This window comes from Typopeltis vanoorti, chromosome 7 (assembly GCF_054136105.1).
Source record: "Typopeltis vanoorti isolate ZY-2024b chromosome 7, IOZ_Tvanoo_1.0, whole genome shotgun sequence".
Classification (NCBI taxonomy): Eukaryota; Metazoa; Arthropoda; class Arachnida; order Uropygi; family Thelyphonidae; genus Typopeltis; species Typopeltis vanoorti.
Window position 1 is genome coordinate 102,133,476 of NC_143555.1, and position 18,543 is coordinate 102,152,018.

At 32.5% G+C, this 18,543-nt stretch overlaps 1 protein-coding gene across 1 annotated transcript in view; it reads right to left on the minus strand.

Moving 5' to 3' along the window:
* The window catches only part of Arp6 (Actin-related protein 6), a 213,155-nt gene that overhangs the window by 118,049 nt on the left and 76,563 nt on the right, over positions 1-18,543 (minus strand). Inside the window, exon 5 of the mRNA XM_090396053.1 lies at positions 16,449-16,584. Within this exon, the coding sequence (XP_090252179.1) occupies positions 16,449-16,584 (136 nt within the window). The remainder of the gene's footprint in view (positions 1-16,448; positions 16,585-18,543) is intronic.

An 18,543-nucleotide genomic window follows, 5' to 3' on the forward strand; every position in this document is an offset into this window, starting at 1 on the left:
GCCCTTTTGTTTGTTGCCGAAGCACTTTATGTGTTTCTTTGTATGAGATGACAAACCTGATTTATACCGTCTTCTTTTTTCGATATCTTTTACATGTTCAGACATACAGATCTCCCTCAACATTCCTGTCTCTACATAGCATTTGCTATGTAGGTCAGACACATTTGCCATAAGAGCAATGAAGGTCATAAACAGCTGGTGTTTTCATGGGATGATGTGGAGGTTTTGTGGATGTAAGAACCTGGAGATTTTATGCAATGGTAAATGAATCCCTTGTGTCAACATAGCTGTTGCCACTTTGTAACATTCTTGAGGTAAGAGGAATTAACAGGAATAAAGAACTGTACTACCTGAGGTATAACTTCACCCTCAATGGTTATAAACCTAAGATCAATAAAATTCTTATTACACCTTCAATAGCTCCTTAAACAAGATTTTAAGAATGCAATCACACTACCTCACATCAATAATGTTATAGAACATAATGTTGGAGGTTTAATGGAATATTTACTAGGAAAGGGTGTTTTAAAAACTAATTTTAATGCTTCTAATATTTCATCTCAGTCACTGAGACATTGTTGATGTGAGATAGTATGACTGCATTCTTAAAATCTTGTTTATGTAAGGAACTGTTGGAGGTGTATTAAGAATTTTGTTGATCTTCTTGGGTTCATAACCATTGAGGATGAAGTTATGTCTCAGGTAGCACAGTTCTTCATTCCTGTTAATTCCTGTTTATGCTTTCTTCTTTACTTTCACTGCCTCTTTAACTTCCTGTGTCCACCATGGAGTTCTGATTTTTCTATCCTTTCAGACAACTTCACTACATGATTCTCTAGCTGAATCAATCGTGTTTTCTTCGGGGCTTGCAACTGAATCTCCAAGATTTGGTTCCTGTTCTCAAACACTTTTTTATTTTGAATAATGTTTGTGTATTTTAGTCTACAGTTCACATCTTAGAGCTGCTCAACTTGCTCAATATGAAATTCAATTTTATCCTCCCCAAGACTAAATGGTTATCACTTCCAACTTCAAATCCTCTGTACACTCTAGTGTCTTGCATCATTGAGAAAACATCACTATCAACAATAACAGTCAATGAGACTTTTCTTATTCCTTGCCTCTTCTGTAGATATGAATTTGGGCACATTTTATGTTGAAACATTGTGTTAGTAATAACCAGTCCATGTCCTCAGCAGAAATCCAACAGATATTTACCATTATTATTAGCTTTGCTCTTTTCTCCAAATTTTCCCAAAATATTTTTGTATGTCTAATAATCATTTCCTAATCTGTTGTTTAGATCTCCAACAAGGACCAACTTTTCCTTTTTCATTGTGTCAGTTGCTTTCTCTAAAGCCTCAAATAATTCCCACACTTCTATCTTAGTAGAACCTTCTGTGGGACCATAGGCACTCAGTTTCCCCATTCTGATATTTGCCCACATCACTGTACTAGATATTGCCTCGTATTTAGTGTTGAATACTATAGCTACTCCTTTTCCCCGATTGTTATTGTCTGAATATAACATTTTGTATTTATTACTTAGAAAGATCTCACTAGTTTTTGTCTTTTTCAGTCACCCCTATTATGCCGATCTGGTACTTATCTAATTCTTCTGCTAGTTTAATTTCTTTGCCATTCAGGCTTCTTATGTCGATAGCACCGATCTCAAAGTCTGGTGAAGTTGAGTGCGATGTGTTTCACAATTTGTTCCAGTAGCTGACGTTTCACTGTTTGCCCTGATTCCCTGGCGAAGACAACCGGGGGGGGGGCTTGTTTAACCAGGCAATGTCCCAGCCGGCATGAAATTCTGTCATGTTGTACAATCATTTTATATTGTGGTTTAAGCCAATAAGAATACAATTTGGTCAGCTAAATCCCAAATTTCCAGTCCATCTCGTTCGTTCAGTATTTAGGTAGATACCTAAGAGTGTGCACCAAGAGAAGGTGAGAAAAGGACATTAGGTCAGAATTCCTTCAAAGGCTATGTGGAGGTCTCCTCTTAGTTATACAGTTTTGATGCTTAAGCACCCCACCTCTCTCTTTAGGGTTATATCTGTTTATTTTATTAAACTCATTATCTAAAAATGTTGTCTCAACACTGAAAGCTTTCTACAGAACTACTAAACCACAAACTTATATATTGTTCTAAGATATGACTTTTCAGCATTTTATTAATAAAGTGTGTATATGTGCGAATTCAATATAAAAAATATGGTCCATAAAGGACGTTGTATGGTTTTCCTTTTAATCAAAAAAAAATTCACAGTACATTTATCACCAAAGGTAAATGTACTGTGAACTTTAGTCATTTTCTGTCCATTTTTCAGATAAAGGCCTTTCCATTCAGTCCTATTTAAGCTTTTCTATGCAGTGAGTTCTGGCCATCTCTTAATCTCATCCTCCTCTCACCTGCTTGGTTTCCCCATAACTCTCTTTCCATCTCTGGGATACAACTCACAATTTTGTCCATTTTAGAGTGCTACTTCTTTTCTGTTCATTGCTATGTGGATCTTTAAATGGCTATTATGTCTCTCACCTCAGTGTCTGAGCTCTGATTAAGTATTGCATTTTCTATCTAGAATGGTATACCAAGCAATGATTTTTCCATATTCCTCAAAGTGTGCATTTCACTTCTAGATGTCATGATGGAAGTATAAAACTGTTGAATATTTTTTTTTAAAGCAGACTGGAATGTTTCCCAAAGACAATCCAACCCAGTTAAATTCGACATATAGTAATTTCTTTTTCACAGCCTCCCTCTATTGTGATCTTCTGTCCTAGGTAAACACAGGAGGTTACTATGTCAATTTTCCAGTGTTCCACATGTATTGCCATTTTAGTGTATTTGTTATACATCATTTTTGTTTTGTCTTTGTTTATATTTAATCCTTTCTTTTTAATTTCTGCATTCAATTCATTGAACATTTATTGAAGTTCTTTTACAGAGTTTCCTAAAAGATGAATGTCATCAGCAGACTGTAGGTGATTTAGTTCCTTCCTATTTACTATAATTCCTCTATTTTTCCAAGCAAGATTTTAAAAAATTTCTTCTAAGGCTGCTGTAAATAATTTAAATGGCATCACCATAACTTCCTTTTTTATAAGAAATTTCATGTTTGTTCCTGATTTCATAGATGCAGATGAATTTATATATATATGAGTTTGTCAATTCCTTGATTCTTTTTAGGACTTTTAAAATAGCTAACACTGAGATTGAATCAAGTGCCTTTTCAAAATCCATAAATTCCAGATCTAAGGGTTTTTTGGTATTCATCTGTATTTTCAATGACTTTTTTTTACATATAATATAATCAGTACAGTTATAGTTTTCTCTGAATTCTGTTTGTTCTGGAGGTTGGCAAAAAATCCAGTTTGTTTTGTATTCTGTTGCTAATGATTTTTGTAAAAAAAGTTGTATATTGTTGAAAGGAAACTGAGAGGGCAGTAATTTTTAATATCTTCTTTGTCTCCCTTTTTATCATCATCAAATTCCTGACCTGTACCCTCAAGAGGATGTACAGGATATGATAGTACTACATGAAAAATTTACATCATTACTAACTTCCTATCTACAATTTTCCTCCAAATCAGTCTGTTACTTGTCAAGACTCCAACATTATCAGATCTTATATTTCTATCGTCTAAGGCACTTTGTACGTAATCAATCCACCTATATCTCGGTCTTCCTCTGGGTCGTTTTCCTGCCAACTTGGCAGAGAAAAGTTGTTTTGCTAATCTTTCCTCGCCCATTCTGCTTAAGTGACCATACCACCGGAGATTACCTCATTTTCAACGATTCTGCCTATTTTCATTGTCTTTGTCTTTTTTATTGCTGACCTTCATACCATATTTATTACAACAGTTATTCAATTTAGTAAGGGAATCTTGCAGACTTGTAGCTGATTTATTTAGAAGTATAACATCGTCCGCATAAAGCAAAGAGATGACATTAACATCTCCAATTCTGATATCATGTTTAATACCACTTTCCTTCATAATGTGATCCATATATATAATGAATAACAGAGGGGATAATGTACATCCTTGTCTCACACCAGATTTAACATTAAACCCTCTTCCTGTACTTCCTTCAATTCTATCTGCTGACTTACAACTCAAATAAAGACTAAGTATTGCTTGATATAATGCCCCATTGACACCATATAACTGTAGAGTATTGAATAGCTTCTCTCTTGGCACCTTGTCATATGCCTTTTCCAGATCGACAAAACTTAAATACAGATCTTTGTTATATTCCCATGATTTCTCCACTATTTGTCATAAAGTGAAGATCTGATTCTGACAACCTCTATTTGGCCTGAATCCAGCTTGTTCTTCACCAAGCTTTTCTTCCACAATTCTTCTCAACTGTTTCACAAGTATACTTGAATAAATCTTGCCAGGAACACTCAGTAGGGAAATACCTCTATAATTCTCACATTCAGTTTTATATGTGAGTACTATGAGAGCTCTACTCCAATCATCAGGAATTCGTCCCTCTGTCCAGGCTTACTGAACTATACATTGCAGCCACTGTAAGACTTTTATACCACCATACTTCAGCATTTCTGGTCGAATATCATCTACTCCTGCTGCCTTTCCACATTTCAAGCCTTTGATGGCTTTTTCTACTTCAAGTATGGATATGTTTTGCTGACTGTATGCCTGTTGAGTATTTTTTACCACTGTGCTATCATTGCTTGTTTCATTTAGCAATTTTTCGAAGTAATTACTCCATACTTCAAGAATATCTTTTTCTCTTGTTTTCATGTCACCTTTATCATCTCTAACTCGTTTTACAGCCCTCTTTCCTCCATTTCTAAGCTTCTTCAACAACCTCCAGAATATCTTACCACCTTCTTGATATTTATTTTCTATGTTCTTGCCAAAGTCCTCCCATGACTTTTGTTTAGCTAGTTTTACACAGTGTTTAGCTTTCTTATATTTGTCTGTGTATTCTCTAAGAGCACAAGCTGACTTATTTGCCAGAAACCCTTGATATGCTTTCTTCTTTTCCTTCACTGCCTCTTTAACTTCTTGTGTCCACCATGGAGTTCTGATTTTTCTATCCTTGCAGACATCCTCACCACATGCCTCTCTGGCTGAATCAATCAGGGTTTTCTTCATGGCTTGCCATTGAATCTCCAAGGTTTGGTTCCTGTTCTCAAACTCTTTCATTTTTTCTTCAATAATCTTTGTGTATGTTAGTCTACAGTTCACATCTGAGAGCTGCTCAACTTTTATTCCCTTTAAAAGTTTCTTACATGTTATTTTTTTCAATATGAAATTCAATTTTATCCTGCTCAAGACTAAATAGTGATCGCTTCCTATTTCAAATCCTCTGTATGCTCTGGTGTCCTGCACCAGGGAGAAAACATAACTGTCAACAATAACATAGTCAATGAGACTTTTCTTATTCCTTGCCTCTTCTCTCCATGTAAGTTTAATAAGGATAGCATTATTCTAACTCTTGAACAAAGCTAAGACAGAAGTATTCTCTTCTGTCTTAGCCTTAATGGCCCTACCTGTAAATGTGAATTCACAATTGTGAATTCATATTTAACCCCCCCTCCCACTTTCATTTTTGTTACTTCTGACAACTATGCTTTCAGAACTTAGTATCTATTCTGATTTCTGTCAAATTGTCTGTTTGCTAATAGAGTAATTTCTGCTGCTTATTATTCTTATTTTTTAGTCTCAATAATGTTCCCCTATTTATCTCAAGATAAGGATACTGTGGATTTTTTTTCATCAAGTAGAGTTGTAATTGAATCTCCACAGGTGCATTTCATGAATAAGCAAATGAATAAGCATCATTAATTTTATGGCTATTTAGCCTATTTTTTGTATCCCATAGCCTACTTAGCCTATGGGATACCCCTGAACCTATCCCATAATATCCTTCCCCTTCTCCAAAAAATTGTTTCTATTTTCACCCCCCCATAGTATTCTCTGCCCACCCTTAATAATAAGATATATAAAAAACCCGGGTTTTTCAAAAAGATTCACATACCCCTTGCCTCACCAATAATTCTCCCATATAGCTCTACCCCTACCTTTTCCAAAACCCCCTTCCTGTCAATCATACTCCTGTCAAACAGCAGATGATTGTATATTGCCACATGCTAGGATGCCGCTGAATAAGAAGACAGCCAGCAACATACTACAAAGGTATGTCTGGATTTTCCCTCATATCCTTCATATATTTATCTATGTAAACTTCAGTAACACCCTAAAACAGTAAAAAGCCAATGACATTATAAAAAAGGGGCACTCCTAAACAAAAAATAGGCTAAATAGCCATAAAATTAATATTTACTTAGAGGAGTAACATGGGAATTTTCCCAGAAATAAAATCTGAATAAGCATCTATTAATCTGCAACCATGTAACTTATTTCTGAAATCTGTGAATGGTTTTTATTGACATTTTATATTTAAATTTTTCTTATAAAAATTTGTTTGTGCATTTCAGTTTTTGTTTTAGCTGGATGATTTACCGGAGTAAAAAGGAACAAAACATTAAAATTTATATAGTGATAACTCTGCTCTGACTAGTCACAGCAGATTCAAGATAAAGCAGGTTGTGGAAAAACAGAAGGACTGATACAAGGTTAAAAAGATGTGATTATGGCAGGCCAGAGTGATGGAATGCATAATAGTAGTGATCAGAGATATGAATAAAATTAGAATTAGGATCAGGGAAATAGAAGTGATCAAACAGAAGACAGAACTTTAGCAGCTATAGTAGGGAGTGAGTGTTGTGGGATTGCCTCACAAAAAAGTGGGATTGTTATGTTGTTATGTTTGTATACTAATGTAAGCAGGTTAAGAAACACGGGAGCCGAGTTTGTTGCATTGATTGAGTCAGTCTAAAGATAACCGATGCAAGAGAAACTTGGTTGTCTGAGGATGATGTACTGTCAGGAACAGAAATGAAAGACAGGAAGGTAAAAACAGGAGTGAGTAGTGCTATTAATGATAACAGAGGAAATGTATTCACTAATAGAAATTAAAAATGGTATGCATGCGAAGATTCTGAATCTGTTCTGAGTTAAGCTGAAATGAAAATATTTAATAGAATGTTATAGGCTAGGGAATGTAGAAGCACTGACTGTGAAATGTTTAAATTGGTTAGGCATGTAAAAAGAAGGTGATAATAATGAGAAATTTTAATTATAAGAATATAAATTGAAAGGAGACAGTGTACGAGAATAAGGAGATTGAATTTGTTGAATTTTTGAGGGATAGCTATCTTAAGCAGAATGTGATGAAAGCAACTCAATGTTTTAAAGTGCTGGATTTGGTGACATCCTCACAAGATATGGTTTGTTAATGAAGTAAAGTATGCTGGCAGTTGGTGAAGTGATCATGAGATATATGAGATGACGTTTAATTAAAAGTCATTAATTAAATTAATGACTTAATTTAAGTCATTAATCAAGACTTAATTTAAGTCATGATTAAATTAATATCTTTAATTTAATCATGACTCTGATAAAAAATGTTTACTCTTTTAATACTTAATGATATGACATCACGCGGCTCATTCTATTTGTGAATGATCAATTGTTCGTATTCCACCTTATTTTTTAAAACTATTCCTATGTAGCCACTGAAGATGGTCTGTAATATTCAGACTGAAATATTTGGCAAATTAAATAATATTCTTGTGTAAACGTGTATATATTTTATAATCCTAATGTCCCAAGTATCTTTAAAGAATCAAATATTAGGGTAGTTAGAGGCAAATGAATCAAGTGTTGATGGAGTTGGATATTAATAAGGCTGCTGTGGGAATGAATGATATGTCACTATGTATTTCTAAGGAATGTGTAAAAGAGTTAGCTGTGCTCTTAACCTGGTTATTTGATGAAAGTCATAGGAGGAAAAGTTCTGAAGGAGTGGAAAGAAGGTAAAATAGTACCACTCCACAAGCATGGGTTTTATGGTATGATGAATGTGCTGGACAAGAGAGATTCATATAGTGATATTCTTGGACTTTGCAAAAGCATTTGACAGCACCTCATGACAGGTTGTTGTACAAGCTGCAGAGGATGGAAATGGATAATGCATTGGTTATCGGCATGTTGTGTATGATGGAGCAGTGTCTCAAAAAAAATAAAATAAAATCTGGCAAAATTATAAGGAGCACTGTCAGTGTTAATTCACTTCAGGATGATATGAGTCAACTTTTGGCTTGAACAAATGAATGGAATTATCACCACGCTTTTCAAGGATTTAGACCCAGAGTGGCCTGTTTTGGCCTTAGAAGTCATGGTGAATCTCTTTAGAGGACTCTCTTGGTTTTCTTAATGGTATGCAATTTAATACTTGTTTTGGTAATCTTTCTGTTTTCATTCTTTCAATGTGTTCCATCCATTTAAGTTTAATTTTTTTCTATTACTGATTCCTGGTTTAATTCTTCCACAATTTCTTCATTTCTTTTGTGATTGAATAGATTATACTTTGCTGTTTTTCTTATAAGTTTCATTTCAGCCGTTATTAATCTTTGTCTTTCTGTTTTATTTTCCAGATTTCACTTCCATACAATAGGACTAGTAGGGCTAATGTATTGTATACTTTTAATCTAGTTTGCTTTTGAACTAGGTTAAGTTTAAATACAGTTGATTACACCTGTTATTTTTAAATATTTTGCAATTTTTAGGTTTATATTGTTTTCATTTTCATATGTAATTATACATCCTAGGTAGTTCAATGAATTCACCTGTTCTAAAATCTTGTTATCTATTACTATTTTAGCTCTTATTGGATCTTGTCCTTTAAAGGCCATTGTTTTTGATTTTTCTGTTGACCATTCTGTAAAAATAATCATAATTAAAATTCTGAATATTTTTACGCATTGTTTTATGTTAACATGTTTATTAGTTTTAGTTTCATGACATGCATTGTCAGCACTTGCGATGTGCCTGTTATGAAAATTGTTTCGTCAAAAAGTGATATGTAAAGAAGTTTAAATGGAATAGTTGAGGAAACACTAATTGAAAAATTTATAGTAGATTCTGAAAAGGGAATCGTAGAGCTGTAAGTTTTTTTAATTGGAAGAGTTAAGACTGTCAATAAGCATTTAGTGAATAAAAGAAGAATTTGCTATTTACGTTCTAAAGGAATGTTTGGGAAAAACTCTGATTAGGAAGTTTCATCTGTATTAAGGACGCCGGACCCGACTATTATTTCTACTGAAGAAAAGAGACAGAATTAAGTTCGGAAGAATTAATGTGTGCTACATAAGTGATGAGACAGGATCCTGTAAAAATGAAGAATAAAGTCATATGTTTTTGGAGAAGGGCCTTGACAGAGAGAGAGAGAGAGAGAAACTGGCTATGAACATTTTGTCATGTCTTAAGTGTAAGTTTATTTTAAAAAGGCCTTGGATCCAATTAATTTATAGTTAGTTATGTAATATTGTTTGAAGTGTATATATATTGTTTTTGTTATATTAAATGTTTATTTTGTATTTTGGTCTTGAGTCAGTGATTATTTAGATTCTGAAAGAAAGAGTTAAGATCATTGCACCAATTGGAGTGAACCCTTGTGCATATAATAATATATAGGTACACTCGGGAATAAAAAAAATAATTGTTAGAAACAGAGATCATCTTTATGACAGGATTAATAATATGATAATATCAATGAATATCCTCTCTATATAAAAAATCCACCAATTATTAACAATTCCATAATCTTTGGCTATTTCGTTTAAATTTAAAATATCTCTTTATCTTCGGAATATTTAATTACTATTTTGATCAGCAAAAAGGAGAGTGTTTAAGTTCAAGCAGGAGAAAGTTTAATACCTTGATGAAAATTTTTATTCCATTTTATTATTATTTTATTTAAATAAATATTAAAAAGAGTTGAGTTGCTGAAAGGAGACATCCCTGTTGGACTCCTTGGTTTCTCTCAGATATGATTGTTCTTCATAATTTAATCTTATTTGTATTTGATTATTTTCATATATACTTATAATAGCTTTTAGAATATTATTCGGCATTTGTCTTTCTTTTAATATGTTAAATAAAATACCTCTTTTAACCTTATCAAATGCTTTTTCAAAATCAATAAATGTAATATGCATTTCTAAATTGCATTCTCTTCTTTTTTCTATTGTTAATTTTAGGAAAAAGGCGGGGGCCTATACACGATCGTCCTTTTCTAAATCCATTTTACTTCTAAGATAAATCCTTCAGAATATTTTATTAGTTTGTTATTTAAAATTATGTTATATTTTATAACAGGAATTTAGAATACTTGTACCTCTATAATTTTAGGGTCATCTCTACTACCTTTTTTTAAAAATAGGGGTCACTGTTGTTTTTTTCCATTCTATTGGTAGGTTACTTGTTGAATATTCTATTTAAAAATAACAAATCTTTCTTTAAACCTTATTCCTGCATATTTATATAATTCTGAAGCTAACTTATCTTCTCCAGTAATTTTCCATTTCTTGTTTCTCTCAGGCTGATTTTTAATTCTTCGTTAGCTATTTCCTTTTCATTTAATGTATGCCAGATATCTTTTTTAAAATATTTATCTGTCCACCACAATTCTGTAGAAAAATTTCTCTAATTTCAATTTGACACTTAATCTTACGCTTTCTCTAGTAACTGTATTGAAATGTTTAAAAATCTTCTATACACTGGGTCTTATTTTATATAAATCATGTTCTAAATCAAAAATAAATTTGTTCCATGATTCTCTGTCTTTTTCTGACTTCTCTTTTAGCTATGGCTCTTATTCTTTTATACTCTCTTTCATCTTCTAATCTTTTACTGCTTAACCATTTATGATATACTTTTTTCATTTTGATTATTTCTTTGATTATATTGTCCCATATCTTCAGTTTTATCTTTTTAATGAATTTTTTGGTCTTTCCTGAGTTTCATTTGCTGCTGTATTTAGTATCGTTTTTATATTAAGGCATTCTATTTCTTCATTTCTTTTTATTTTATCTACATATTGGTTAATTCTGTGTTCATATAGCCACTGTATATTTATGTCATTTAATAATGTACTTTTATAAACAAATGTTTTAAATTTTCTTTCTGTTCTTGTTATTTGTAGCCATTTAGGTGGTTATCTTAATTTTATTTTAACAAGGAAGTGGTCACTACTTATTTCATATCTTCTGTGGACTAACATCCATATAAAACTTTGATGTCTTTTCATTTAAGATAACGTAATCTAATATTGATTTCCATCCTCTTGCTGCCCAAGTACATTTATGTATGTTTTTATGTTTGTAGAAAGAATTCATTATTTTAAAATTATTATAAACTACAAAGTCGATAAAATTTTCACCATTTCTGTTTAGAGTATATTCTCCATATATTCCTATATTATCATTCATTTTAATTAATGGTATTATAAACTTATTATTATTAACAACATTAATTTTTGTGTTTCTAATTCTTGCATTTGAGTCTCCTGCTAATATTACATAATCATTTTTATTTATTTTATTATATATATATTTTGTAATTGATTATAGAATTCAACATTATCATCTTCTCTTCTTTCTTCTGGGGCAATATAAACCAATTATTGTTAAATAACCTCTATGTATTTTTATTCTAGCTTCTGTTATTTGATTGTTTCATAATTTATAATATATTAACTGTTTTGAAAGGGAATTATGAATCCAAATCATAACACCGGCTTGTGCTATTTGGTTTCTGTCAACTCCACTATATATTACATTAAAATTTTCAGTTCTAATGGTTCCTTTTAATTTCTTTTGTTTCAGTGATTACTGCTATTTGACACTTTCTTTCATTTAATATCTGATCTAATTCTATTTCTTTATATGCTACCAGGGAAGGCTCCGCTTCCCCCGCCCCCCTAGTTCCAGGCTGGCAAACCAGTTCTCCTTCAATTCTGATGACTCGAGACAACAATGTGTTTGTCTCATGAAGGCAAACACATTGTCGGACGTTTCAAAACAATGAAGAGACAAAAAAACGTTTCAAATTTCAGCTTATCTTTTTATATATATAGAATAGATTCCTCTTACGTTCCATTTTGCTATATGTATTATATTTTGTCATTTGCATTTTCGTTTTACCTTTTCCATTCAAACTGTTTTCCATAGACTCATTTCGAATACTTTTCTCTATTGGCTTAGAAGTAAATTGTGTTCTTCTCCATGTCAAGTTACCAGCCTAGAGATGGATGGTCCAGTGGTAGAGCTGCTACCTTAAGGCTTCTGAACTTTCCTTCTTCCAAATTTAAACGCATAGGAAGGAATAGGGTATATTGAAGAGGAAAGAGTAGATTTTAGAGGGGTCATAAATATAGGCCAGAAATGAAAATACCCTATAGCCCTCAATTATTCTAATAGTAAGGGTAATAAAATAAGAAGAGTTGGCTGATACAGTCTTACAGGAAAAATTAAAGTGAGTGGATCTTCCTCAAAACAGAGGAAGAGGATAGATCCAGCTAGGGAACCATAGGAGTGCCACTTCCCTTACAATCAAGATAACTGCCTCGTATGACCCACAATTCCTTATTCAACATATTCCGACCACTCCTCCATATCTAGTGGGTTGACCTCATCCATCATCTAGGGGACATGTTCTCTAGAGGTTACAGGATCCCCTGAAAGATGAATGGAATTAATTTTAATATTATTAAATGCAGGTTGTTGCAATTCGGAGGATGAGATTCTAGATCTGAAGTGATAGCTGACAGTGGACTGAGGTTTAGAGTGCAAAGTGTTGCAAAGATCAGATCACACTATAAGTATGCTGAGGAAGGGAAAATGATGTAGTTATGTCACTGTATAAAGCATTGGTCACACAACACTTGGAAAGGTGTGAATAAATTTGGACACCTAGTTTTCATTGTGATGTGGAAACATTGGAGAAGGTCCTGCGATGTAAATTGCAGTTTGATGGATAGGTATCAAAGAGGTGAGATGTTTAAATTAGTGAGGAGAATTTATCAGATTAATACAGAGGAGTTATAAAAAGAATAAGAGGTACAAGGGAAAGATCATGAGGCCAGTCACCTTTACACACCTGAAAAGTGTGTAAAGGCGACTGGCTAATGGAGGCGATTACCTAGTCTTATTGACCGGACAATACAGATTTGAATCTCAAAATCCCAGAGGAAAAAGGTTAGTTCAATCTGCATTAAATAAATCTTTGGTGATGACATATTCTTTATTCAAGAGGAAATCTAAAAGAGCATGGATATGATGTTCTTCAAACAACTCAACAGCTGCAACAAATTAAATGGATATAAAACTGTCCAGATGATAGAGGTAATAAATTTTAATACATACTGCAGATTACTTAGAAATACCATTTTAACCTGTTTTAATAAAAACAGAAATGAAGTGTTCAAGAAGAACGAGGTTCCTTGTTATTGCAACTTATATTATGGTCAGATTGGGAGATCGGCTAACATTTGCCTAGATAAACACAAAAAATACATCTGCTGCCAGAACTATAGTCAATCGGGTCTAGCAGACCATGCCTTGGATACATTGCACAGAATCAGGTGGAAGAAAACTATCATGCTATAATCACAGTAAATACAAACTTAAAATACTCTTTTTAGAATCAGTAGCAGATTTAAAAACCAAATCTTAATAAATATGGTTGTATTAAACTCCCCAAGATTTGGAAACTGTAATTCTTAGGCCTCCCATTCAACATCTAAGGCTAGCCAACAGCATCCACTGAGCATGTCCCTCATAAGACCCTCGCCTTCACATAGTCTATTTTCATTTCAATTGTGAACATGTCCACTTATTGTTTGTGTGTTATTACAATTTTAACATTATATTCCTGAAGATATCTCTGTGACAGAGATGAAACGTAATATTATATTAAATTGTATTGAGTGTAAACCAGCACTTAGTCTAAATACTTGTTCAAGAAGAACTTTGACAACAGATTAAATCAGAATAACATTAATAAATACATGCTAATCTCAACAAGATACTAAAGAATATATTTGTAGAAACAGATGCCTGCAGCGAAATGTAAATAAAACCTTGACTTTAGTATTCAAGAAAAAAGGATAGAAGTTCATACCAAAAGAGTACTAAAAGAATTCCTGATCAAGAACAGGAATGACTCATCATGAAACAGAATCAAACATGCTAAACTCAAAGCTCACAAAGAATGATCAAAAAGGATATGTAAAATGCTGACAGTGCAGAATGCCTCAGAAAATAGCAATAATTTAAAAGCAGTATATCTGGGATGTTCAACAGCCAAAGATAGATCAATAAAAATAGAACCAAATTCTTAGCACACTAGCAAGTTACCAGATAATGCAGAAGAGCAGCCTCAGTGATTAAGCAATAGCAAAATTGAAAATGACATCCAATAGATGAAAAATAGAAAAAGTCATAATGAAAATGAGATCACTGATGAATTGTTAAAATTTGGACTCAAAGAACTGTTACTTACTTGGCTCTAATGAGACTCGACAACACTCTTATATTAGTCTGGATAGTTGAAATGGATGATAAAAATGAGGTTACTAGTTTGGTTCTATTGAGAAATAACAGTTCTAGTTTAGATGGTGGTGAATATAATAAATTTTCGAGGTTTGTCTGGGAAATTCCCAAGCGTTCTCAATTAAAATTTTTCTGTCTAACTTAGAAGCTATTCAGCCTTGTCACCTTCAAAGTACTCTCCTCCACTTTGTATACACTGCTCCCAGCTTTTCTTCCATCCTTTGAAACATTTCTGGAATGATTCTTTCAGGATACTGAAATGGTTTATTCTTTATTAAGTCAATCAACTCAAATTTCATTCCCCAAATTGAAATTTGGGGAATAAAAAAAAGTCTGCTGGTGCGAGGTCAGGTGAGTATGCAGGCTGTTGAACAACCGTTGTTTTGTGTTTCATCAAAAATTGATAAATTGATGGATTAGTAATGACTGGGGGGGGGAGGCATTATCATGATGAAGCATCCATCGGTTTTTTTCCCTCCAAGCATCAGGCCCTTTTTTTCCCCCAAAGATGTTGCATTACCTCAAGATAATACTCCTTGTGAAAGAAATTCATGGTGAACAATATCCTCAGAATAAAATAAAATGTCATTACTTTGATATTTGACTGCACTTGTCTCACTTTTTTGGGTCATGGTGACCTTTTTTGACACACACTGTGATGACTGAGCTTTTGTTTCAACATCACAGCCGTAAACCTATGTCTCATCCCAGGTAATGAAGTTTTTTAAAAACTTTTCATCCTCATAGGCTCGACTGAAAAGCTTTTGGCTCATATCAACTTGAATTTGTTTTTGATTGTCAGTCAGAAGAGATTTAACAATGCACTTCACTCTGAGAGCATATACCTATTCAATTTTATTTTAATGTAAAACAACAGAAGTAAAAGTCAAGCTACTTAAAAAATGCTACAGGGTAACAAAACTAGCAGTAAAGGTATTTCTTTTAAAAATGAAATATTTTCTTCACCATGTAAAGTGATCTTTCAGAAATTTTATTCATAGGGTCTTTCCTTTTGTTCTATAACTAAAAGTGAACAAAATTATTATTTTTTAAAATTTTTATTTATTTATTTTTGGTATCTTTATGGCAACTGAATAACAAAGATAATTCAGAATGACATACATGTCCTTCTGATAATTAGAAGACAGAAGACTCAGTTAATACATTTGTTTCAATATTCAATTCTGGAAAATTGAGGGGGGGGGGGACTGCAGACAACATTATAAATTCTTATGCCATGATAAGGGTAAAGATTTATATTTTTTGTTTTCTGCAGAGAAAAAAAAATATATAAGTGCAAAAACTAGGATCTCATTCTGCTAATGATTTTGATTTGAATTTAATGGTTAAGTAATGCAGAAATTTTGCTCTAGAAACAAAAAATGTTACATTTTCAAGACACTCCAGGTTTCCACTAAACAGGGTGACTGACACTGGGCAATGAAAATCAGGATGATTCATATATTTTAAATGAATTAAAAATATATAATTAATATTTTTAAATGAAAAATTCTCATTTTTTTTGTGAAGGGGGGGGGGAATGAGCGATTATAAAATGAAATAATCAAATATATATGTATATATATATATTTGATTACAACTCTATAAAGTATACACTATACAGTATATACATATATAATCAAGTATATATGTATATACTGTATAGTGGCAAGAGGAAACACCTGTTCCATCTTAAAATTAATAAGACACTCTAGACCACAGAAAGAACAACAAATCAATTAGAGATGAGTAGTGATGCACTCTTCAAAATTAGGAGGTGACTAATGACACACACATTTCACATCCATATTTTGATAATGTCAAAGATATGACAAGTATTCTTGTCAACAGCCAACTGGGTTGTTAAATTCATAGAATAACCTTCATTTTATCTATATGTAACTGAAATTAGACAGTGATTTTCCTAAGCAATAAAATATAAACACATACCTACGAATTGCAGATTTCACTTTTTTTCCTTTTACATATGGAGCAATATGAGTAAAAGAAAATCCAGAATCAATTATTAGGCAGCAAAGCTCATTTGGATTTTCTTTATGATATTTATGAGCACTGAGAGTTCCAGCTACCAAAAAATAAGTATTTTGTAAAAAAAAGTCATATACATATGGAAAGCTAATTTATAGTTATTATAGATGGCCACTTAAGTAGATAAAAGGTAAATTTCATATGAAATTGAGAACAAAAATTTCAGTACAGTAGAAGTATATTATAACCGTTGATGCTACCATGAATCAACTGATGCAGTTTGCAACTGTTTGTTTACAATGTCATTGCTCACTGAATCACTGTGCTTTGCCATGAATTATAAACTATTTATAATTATTTTATTTCAGTGTTGTTAATTGGTAGATAGAATTCAAAGGATACAAACCTATTACATTAGATACTATGATTAAAATTATTAAATTTAGTGATGGTGTATCAAACACACACAGAGCAAAGATAAAGTAAAAGGTGTTAAGCTAGTTAATGCTACACTGTCCGTAAATGTGACAATCTTATTGCTGAAATGGAAAATCTTTTAATGGCATAGACTGATGACCAAACTGTTTGGCATGTTTCCTTAAGCCAAGCTGTTCAGACTAACTTTTTTGTTTGTGAAAATTATTCAAAATTTTTTGTTTATATAAATTACAAATTAATGAATTATTTATGTCATTAATCACATATATGGCTGCTTATAAATGTTATTAAACCATTACATGCATCTACAAGTTTATGTTTGCGTAGGGTGGTGGTGGGGGGGTTGCTATATGACGATGATCTGGGACCTAACATTGTCATATGCCAAGGCTATGCCTGTAATTAAGTTTTCATATAATCATTTATATTAAAATAATTTTAATATGAAACAGTACTTATCTTACTGAATTTATACATAATAACCAAAAAAATACATTTATGCAAGTATTGCATGAATTCATACTTGCAACTTTTTTTTTTTTTGTAAACTGCATTGGATGTCCGAAGTATAAAGATTCAAAATACCTATCTAATCTTTCCGTGTTTCTGGAAATACTGCTTCTTTCATAAAAAATTCAATGGATTTTAAGAATAAAATTTCAGAATTATCCTTACAACCCACAAGTAGATAGAGGGTATGGCTATGAGGTCTCCCCTATTCCCCCAACTCTAGCTAACATTTCTGGCATTTCTAACAACATATTGATGTTTTTTCATCTCAACTATCGATTTGGCACAGATGAGTTGATGATTTGTTTGCTGTCTGGAACTCCTCCTTGTCCAATCTTCATGAATTTCTTGAAAAAATTAATTCAATAAGCCCAAGAATCAAATTTACCATGGAAGTAGAAGATAACAATTGCCTTCCTTTTCTGGATGTTCTCAATTCTACATCAACCAAATGGTAGTCAACAGTTTTCAGTATATAGAAAACCAACTCATACCGGTAAATACATTGATTCAAACTTAACTAATCATTGTTGTCAGAAAGGTGGTGTAATCAAATCTTAAAAACTGACAAAGCTCATAAAATATGTTCTACAGAATCTCTTCTAAACAAAGAACTGCTTTTACTGAGATAAAGAGCCAATAGGCTTCACTTCGGCAAGGTAAATTTATTCAAATTAAGTGGATATCCACTTAATTTGAAACTGTTTATTATCAGAAATACTTTTATCTCTAATTGTTATAATGCAAAATCTATCAAAAAAATAATCAATAATTATGGTCGTCATCTTAACTTGCCTCAAGAAGAATTTACTAGAATTTGTATTCCCTATGTTAAGGACTTCCAGAAAAAATAGCAAGACTACTTTGACAGATTAACTTACAAGTCTCTTTCCATCTAGTTTGTAAACTTAATACTTCTGTATCTCACCCAAAGACAAATATCTTCCTCTTTCTTATCCTGAAGTTTACAGAATCTCCTGCTCTGCAGCTTATGTTATTAAGGACAAACTGGTTGTTCTGTGCAAATTCATCTTGAAAAACATCAGGCATACATTTCACTTAAAGAACCCAACAAATCCAGTTTAGCAAGCCACGCATTATCTAAAAA